Source organism: Aquarana catesbeiana, linkage group LG02 (genome assembly GCF_042186555.1).
Source record: "Aquarana catesbeiana isolate 2022-GZ linkage group LG02, ASM4218655v1, whole genome shotgun sequence".
Classification (NCBI taxonomy): domain Eukaryota; kingdom Metazoa; phylum Chordata; class Amphibia; order Anura; family Ranidae; genus Aquarana; species Aquarana catesbeiana.
In genome coordinates, this window is record NC_133325.1 from 322,445,136 (window position 1) to 322,453,639 (window position 8,504).

Below are 8,504 nucleotides of genomic sequence, written 5' to 3' on the forward strand. Positions count from 1 at the left end.
GTCTTCAAAATTTGTAAATCAAGTACAGTATAATCATTTCCTAACTCCATGCATTGGCTCAAAATTTTTCTTAAATTTCCTAAAATACATTTACCGTGAGACTAAACAGAATCCTTATTCTCCAAAAATAATCCATACACTTCCACTACTTAATGTGCAGATCGGTGCTCACGTGACCCACCGTCTCTCCTCTCACCTCAGCCTGACAGCTGCAGCGGGTGGGGCCGAGGATCCCCCGCTGACGTCAGTCAGGAGGGGAGGAGAGAGGCGGCCCCCGCCCGCTCCAGCTGTCATGCGAGAGAGGAGAGAGCCAGCAGGTCATGTGAGAGCCGATCTGAGCTCTGTAAACCGGTATAAAGCTGCATTTTTTTATAAAGCACAGTCACAGGAGGACATTACATGAATCAACTAAGAGGATAATGTAAATGTAACCCCAAGTTGAGCAGCAGGAGGGGGTGGGCACGTACACAAAGCTGACAGGAAGGGTAGGGAGGGGGGAGATGACGGAGGAGAGCTACGGAGGCACGTAAACTGACCACGGTGTCAGAGCTCAGCAGCCATGATATACTGTAGTCAGTTTACAAAGGGGAGGGCAGAACCAGGCAGGATCAGCCAGGTATTTCAGGTGATAGAAGGGGCCAAATTACACAGCACAATTACTGTGCTGTACAACATAAAATTTAAATCACTTTAAATGAACAGGATCTTTATTTTTTTATTTTCATGTTAACGAACGCTTTAATGGTACTTTAATGTATTTTTCACTAACCTGTTTATTTGTTTTTGTGCCTCTTTGTAATAACCTACCTTCGCTCCCGAACCTCTCCTTTTCCACATCACTTCCATTTGGTATGAGCAGTTCATTAGTTGCTGTCACTGCTCTAAGCACACTACAAATCCCATAGTTCATAGCCAGTAGCTAAACTTTGAAGTGAGGAAGAAAAGTGCGGTAACATTCCTACATACAGTGGGGCCATGGACAAGGAATGTAGCCACCCTCGAATACAAAGTCAGATCTTAGCAGCAGCAAAAAAACAGATGTGAATAATGTTCAGAACACAGATTGGCCTCAAACTGGCAGGAGGAAAGTACAATACTAACCCTAGAAAATATTATTTTAAGAGTAGCTGATACTTGGAATGGAGATGGTGGTGAATCAGTCAACAAATCAAATAAAAAACAAAAAGGACCGCTTGGTCTTTTTCTGCTGTCTCTTTACTATTTTTCTGGATTCTGGTAATAGTAATTTAGTTCTGCAGTGCCACCCAGTGGACCTTTGTAGTAACTACAGTGCAACAGAAAACTGCATATTTTAGTGAGTTTAAGTGCTGGTTCACACTTGTGCGATGCAATTTTGATGCAAATTTTTTCATTGTGTGTTTGATTACTACCAGCGCGATTGCATTGCGAATTTAATGCGAATTGTATGCGCTTTTAATGTAAATTAGGCACAGATGCGATTTGTGCTCAGGCCAATCGAAAAGGCAAGAAAAAAATGGGTGTTAACTACCTGTGCTCTTCCTTGTTTTCCTTTTGTGGGAGAGTATTGTCGTTGAGAAGAGTGGTTTGTTTGTGAGTAGTCAGTGAGGATTTTGATTTTTGATCATTATGTTTCATCAAATGCCGTTAACGGATCATGGCAGCAGTTGTTACTGCTACTGCTGCAGTCCTGATGGACAAAGCCAGGAGGAAGAGGAGGAGGAGGATGAGGAAGAGACTGATGAGTACAAGAAGATATTGGGTCCATCCAATTATTCAAAATAGGGAAGAGAGACGCCAGTTCAAGATCCTCTACAATGATCTCCTTCAGCATGAGGAGAAGTTCTTCAACTATTCCCAAATGTCAGTAAATAGGTTAGTACCTGTACCCTTCTTCCTTCTCCTCCTCCCTCCTTCTTACTATCTATCACTGACATGCATCCTACTGACCACTAATCCCACTGACCACCAATGTAAGGGCATGCATCCCACTCACCACCAACGCCACTGACCACCAATCCCACTGACCACCAATCCAACTGACCACCAACCCCACTGACCACCAATGCCACTGACCACCAACCCCACTGTCCACCAATGCCTCTGACCACCAATGCCTCTGACCACCAATGCCTCTGACCACCAATCCCACTGACCATCAATCCCACTGACCACCAGTCTTAAAGACCACCATCCTACTTTTGATCGCTTTTCTCCTTTTACTAGAACTCTTTCCTATTACCATTTTATTTGATTTTATGTATGGGCTTTAGCCTGTCAGTTACATTGAATTTCTGGTTTTATTCCTTAGTTTCGATGAATTGCTTCGGCTGCTTGGTACACGTTTGGAGTATCAGAACACCACCTTTCGGAATAGTGTGGAGCCAGCCGAAAGGTTGCTTGTTACATTAAGGTAAATTTTATAGATATACTTTGTGTGTGAAATTTTATGCTATGCGCCATAGTAAGCTATAGTAAGGAATGCAAAGCATGCAGACAGATATGACAACAAAATTGTGTTCCAAAAAAAGTACTTATTTTTTTTATTTTAAAAAACGTAATACGTAAATTTTTTGGATTACATACTTGGCATGAAATATTTTGGAAACAATCCAGCTCCCTCTGACTCTCCTACCTCCTCTGACTCTCTAGCTCTCTAACTTCCCCTGACTCTCTTACTTCCCCTGACTCTCTTACTTCCTCTGACTCTCTTACTTCCTCTGACTCTCTTACTTCCTCTGACTCTCTAACTTCCCCTGACTCTCTAACTCCCTCCGACTCTCTGACCTCCTCTGACTCTATAACTTCCCCTGACTCTCTAACTCCCTCTGACTCTCTAACTCCCTCTGACTCTCTAACTCCCTCTGACTCTCTAACTCCCTCTGACTCTCTTAATTCCTCTGACTCTCTTAATTCCTCTGACTGATCTTCATCTCCACTTTCCCCCTAATCTTTTTTCTCTACATCTCTATTTCCCTGAGCCATTCAAAATATGATAGCATTTTGGAATACACTATTCAAAATTATAAAAAATAATATAACTAAAACATAACGCTAACAAAGAGAGTATCAATTTTAAACATGAAATTGGTAGCGGCATTAGCAGGTAGTCATCTACAAATTCAAAAAACTTGGTGAACAATGTTCATCAGGCTTGGTTAAATCATGCCGTTGTAGTGTTGCTGTTGAAGAGCTTAGTGGTGTTAGCTGCAAGGCTTCACCTTGTGTTGAGGGATATTTCCTCAATAACACAGGTGGGATATCTCGTTATCTGGTAGTACACTTGGGGACCCATATTGTCGATAGGGTGTAGGCATGTTTGAGGCTACTTCAAGCGATCAATTGTGATATGGATAATGACTTGGAATTGTCGGTTTCTGCTGTTCCATTGGTCTTGTTACAGGTGGAAATTGATTTGCCACGGATGGTATTTGCTCGTAGAGCTGTACTGGTCTGTTTTGTGTCGGGACATGGTAAGATGTTGAGTCAAGTGGTCTCATATCCATTTGTCTGCCGATATCCGTGGTTCTACTTGGGGGTGAAATTACTGAGGCAACAGGTGAAGGAATAGGATATGGAATTCGTGATCTGGGGGTCTCATAAATGCTAGAGGGTTCTGCAAAACTAAAGGGATAAGGGTTTGGTTCAGTGTTTGAGGCAGAAGAAATGGGAGTAAATATTTGAGGACTAGGAATGTCGTGCATTGGCACAGAAACATGGCGTGGCACAGTGAATGAATGGTTGCAATGTTGCACTGCAATCCTCATATTAAAGTAATGGTCTGGCAAGACCTCTTTGAGAAGCGGCACCAGACTAATGGCAAACATAGTGTGAGGGCATCAATTTGTTCAGTGATACCTGACACTATGTTTTTAGTAATTTATTGGTCTGGTCCTGGTCTTCAACCTGTTCTGCTGCCCTGCTGCTTTTCTTCCTGCGGGAAGCAGATGCTTGCCTTTGCCTTCTGCTGGACGGTGTCGAAACATCCGTATCCTCATTATCCCGCTCCTGAGCAGAGGACTTGTGTACCTCGATCAGCTCACCCTGGAGCTCCATAGAATCCTCCTGATTTGTGCAAGCAAATGATACTCCTTCATCATTGTCAACACTAGGAGCATGCGCCTCCTCCTTCTCCCAACTTGCTTCCGTGCTGCAATACAAAAAATTTAAATTGGAACTCTGTTATGAAATAAAAAGTATAGCTGATAGGGGGAGAAGTAAAGGTTAGGGTTAGGACTGGTTAATTAGAGATGGTAGAGTGACCGATTCATGTATCATAACTTACTTCCTCAATTCTAGTACTGGCTTCAAAAAAATCCATATTTGGCAAAGGCATAGGGACGCTTTGGGGGGCACCAGACCCACTCCTTGATTCACGCTGCAGTCTCTGGTGTCTCTGAAGTGTGTCCTTGAGGCTCCTCCACCTAGTGCGTATGAGTCCTTCTGTAATATAAAATAAATTAGTTTTTTTTTTTTTTTTTTTTTCAGGTACCTAGCAACTGGAAATTCATTTGCCAGCTTACACTACGAGTTCAAATTGGGAAAATCTACGGTGAGCACAATTGTCCTAAGAGATGTGGTCATGAGAAAACCAAACAAAGAGGAATGGAACACCAAAGCTGAGTTGTTTTGGGAGCGCTGCAACTTCCCTAACTGTGTGGGTGCCATAGACGGGAAGCACATCAGAATTGTGAGGCCAGTCGGTAGTGGGACAAAATTTTTTAATTATAAAAAATATTTTTCTTTCGTTCTTCTGGCAATGGCTGATGCAAACTACTCGTTCACCTACATCGACATTGTTTCCTAAGGGAGCAGTTCTGACTCCAGCATTTTTTCCCACTCAAGTTTTGGAAGAATGATTCGGGAGAACGCACTAGACCTCCCAAACGAACGACCACTCCCTGGAACATCAGAACCCTCTCTCCCTTTAATATTTGTCAGTGATGAGGCTTTCGCTGTTTCAGAAAAAATGCTCAGGCCATATGCTAACCGGTCACTGTCTGTGGAGAAAAGGGTCTTTAATTATCGGCTAACAAGAGCACGAAGAGTTGTGGAGTGTACTTTCGTAATCCTGACAAACAAATGGCGTTTTCTTCACACGCCAATAACTTTAAACATGAAAAACGCCATAATTGCCGTAAAAGCTGCCTGTGTACTCCACAATTTTGTCTGCGAAAGAGATGGATACCTTTTCGAGGACTCTTTAATGGATGAGATGGAAGGCGCAGATTGGACACATACAAGGGGCAATTACAGAGGGGCCAGCATCCGTGAGAAATTTACTGACTTCTTTATGAGGCCTTGCTGGTCAGGTATCATGGCAGCTTGATGCCATTCAATAAAGACCAATAAATTTTTCCCTGTCAATGCTGCATCGTCTACTATCTGTACTTTTTTCTGTATATGTAATAAAGTTTTATTGTTCGACAGGGTGTCCATCTATTTTTTGCACTTTCTGTGTCAATATACAGAGCATGCAATATCATTCCACAACATGGTGGTCAGTGGGATTGGTGTTCAGTGGGATGCATGCCCTTACATTGGTGGTCAGTGGGATGAATAAATAGAAATATACTTACGTTTATGTTTGCGAACCTGAGGTGTGAAGTCACCCCAGTCTGCATACAGACTTTTACAAATTTCATCCCAGCCTGTGCTCTTCTGGGCATTGTTTTAGTATTCTTCAATCCGGCTGTCCCATATATAAGGCCTGTCACGGACAAGTCTGATGAGCTCCTCATTATCAATGGTGTTCCGATGCCTGGGGGCCATCTTGACTGCTTACAGATGGACATGAGACAGGAAACAGGAAGTGAGGGGGCAGAACTGAGTTGAACTGAACTGTTGAAAGGAGGAGCTGGAGAAGAAGAATTCGCACATATCTGAACCAACAATGCGCTTCCAGAACGATTTACATTGATGTCTATGGAGACTAAATTCGCAACGCAACACTGTAAACTCGCACAAGAACCTTTTTTTTATCGCATCGCATTCGGAGAGGAATCGCAACGCATATATGTAAACGACCGTAATTGAAAACAATTACTTTTTGGATGACATGCAAATCTAGTTTTTGTTTAACGCAACGCATTCGTTATAAACTTGCACAAGTGTGAACCGGCACTCAATGATGCCATATTGATGTTTATAGGGTAAACAGCAGTCAGTTAGTAAACTTTAAACTAAAGCCATCTTTGTAAAAATGTGCAAATGTCCTAACCTATGTAATGCCCTGTATAGCCACAATGTAAGATTGTCACAACCTTTCTTCACGCTGCAAAAGCTTATTAAAGCTGAACTCCAGGAAAATCAAGTATTGTGTAAATACAGGGAGCATGTGTATTCCTGCTTGAATCTTGATGTGCTTTGTGCATTTCTTCCACATCTCTACAGTAATCCAGGAGGAATCATCGCCTATGTACAGGAGCTTCCTGTAATAAAGACTGGTCACTGTTGCACTTTCTCTTTGTGCAGGGGGACTGGTCTTGTGTCAGCCCTCTCCTTTTGTTTTCTGCAGGCAGTGGAGCCTGCTGGACCGTTCCCACAGCTCTGCTCTCTGTACAGGCTATATACAGCATGGTAATGATGTCATTTCTACGTTTACAAGGTAATAACTGGGTTTTCATAAGCATGTGATTCACACACAATTGATTTATATATATTTGTAGCTATTAGGGACTATATTTAAACTAAAGCGTTTGTGCCTGGAGTTCAACTTTAACATTTTGACTAAAATGGGGTTGTTAGAACCTAGCACCTAGCAGACACATGCTGTAATAAAACTATATAGCTGAGCAGGGAAGGGCTAGAGCAGGCATTTTAATTGATGTCTATGTCCCTGTTGGAATTGTTCTCACTTCCTGTCCTGGGCACTACCTGACAAAACAGTGTCATCATGGTAGTGGATAAACCTCACAGAGGGTCCGTCCATCTCTGTGCAAACTGTTTGACTGAAATAAAAGATCTTTAAATTGTTTTACCAAAGGGGCTTGCACAGGGAAGATTACTATCCTGATCCAGTGAGCAGTCTTTACAGTGGTCAAGCTGAGAGTCCATACACACTACTTCATTGTACCGCACGTTACCGCAACACAGTAATGCATGAAAGACAGGGCAGTACTATTCATTTTGAAAGACTGCGAGCTTTCCTCCAAAGCATGTGAGTGAGACCTGAAGTTTGGAAAAGTTGGTCTTGACTATTCTGGTGTTTCTGTTTTGCATTCTAAGCATTGTTCCCATACTGACTCCATTTCTGATTATCCTGTTTGCTCAACCAGTCCTGGTTTGGTTGCTTGCTTATTCTACCTAAGACTCAAAGCTTAGTAGCAAAGCACAAATTCAACATACACTTTCCTTCACTCTATGGCCACTCCATTCATTGCTGGGAACTGAAGACATTTTTTGGTTCCTCTGAAAAATCATGTGACATGATATCAAATGAATCACCAGCCCATCATTTCCTACTCATGAGATTTTTTTATTAGTCACCTGACATATGTAATGCTGAGTGTCACTGTCTCCCTGAGGAAGGGGCGTGTGTCTGCCCCGAAATGTTGCATGATGTCCCTTGACTAAATAAAACTGTCAAGACAATATATTATGCTGCTGATTCTTACAATATCTGGATTTGTGCTCAACACTACCAGCCATCATTGATCACTACAGTACTAACTATTCCATGGTTGCAGTGCTGTTGGATCATGCTTCTTTTACTTCACTCATGTGACAGTACTGATAGAATATACCGTATTTATCGGCATATAACACGCACTTTTTTCCCCTTAAAATCAGGGGAAAATCATGGGTGTGTGTTATAGGCCGATCCCCGCCGATTTTGTGTGATCGGAGCGATCGCGGCAATTGCCGCGATCGCCGACGATATACACAGCCGTGTGTAGATTCAAATATGGCGCCGAGACTGCAGGGATTCGTCGGAGCTGAGATACAAATACCCGAGTGTTCTCGGCTTTTTTCGGCGCCGCTCACAGTCACACCCAGTCCCGCCATTGGACCTGTGTTATGTCCATCATAGGTCTGGGCGTGACTGTGAGTGGCGCTGAAAAAAGCAGAGAACACTCGGGTATGTGTATCTCTGCTCCGACGAATCCCTGCCGTCTCGGCGCCATATTTGAATCTACACACGGCTGTGTATGTCGGCGGCGAGTGCACAAAGCTGCACTGACAAGGCTGCACTGGGGCAAAGCTGCACTGGGGCAAACCTGCACTGACAAAGCTGCACTGGGGGCAAACCTGCCCTGACAAAGCTGCACTGGGGCAAGGCTGCACTGGGGCAAAGCTGCACTGACAAGGCTGCACTGGGGCAAAGCTGCACTGACGAGGCTGCACTGACAAGGCTGCACTGGGGCCAAGCTGCACTGACAAGGCTGCACTGGGGCAAAGCTGCACTGACGAGGCTGCACTGACAAGGCTGCACTGGGGCAAAGCTGCACTGACAAGGCTGCACTGGGGCAAAGCTGCACTGACGAGGCTGCACTGACAAGGCTGCACTGGGGCAAAGCTGCACT

At 43.6% G+C, this 8,504-nt stretch overlaps 1 protein-coding gene and 1 long non-coding RNA gene across 2 annotated transcripts; one reads left to right on the forward strand and one right to left on the reverse strand.

The window, feature by feature from the left end:
• Nucleotides 1-1,305: 1,305 nt before the first annotated feature.
• Nucleotides 1,306-5,221, forward strand: LOC141129898 (uncharacterized). Its single transcript, XM_073617936.1, has 3 exons — nucleotides 1,306-1,854; nucleotides 2,291-2,392; nucleotides 4,468-5,221. Exons 1-3 carry the CDS (start codon nucleotides 1,637-1,639, stop codon nucleotides 4,784-4,786), a joined length of 639 nt encoding a protein of 212 aa, XP_073474037.1. The 5' UTR covers nucleotides 1,306-1,636; the 3' UTR covers nucleotides 4,787-5,221.
• Nucleotides 2,623-5,780, reverse strand: LOC141129899 (uncharacterized). Its single transcript, XR_012241899.1, has 3 exons — nucleotides 5,559-5,780; nucleotides 4,265-4,422; nucleotides 2,623-4,129 (listed from the first exon to the last, which is right to left on the reverse strand). It is a non-coding gene; the product is annotated as an uncharacterized lncRNA (long non-coding RNA).
• Nucleotides 5,781-8,504: the final 2,724 nt, after the last annotated feature.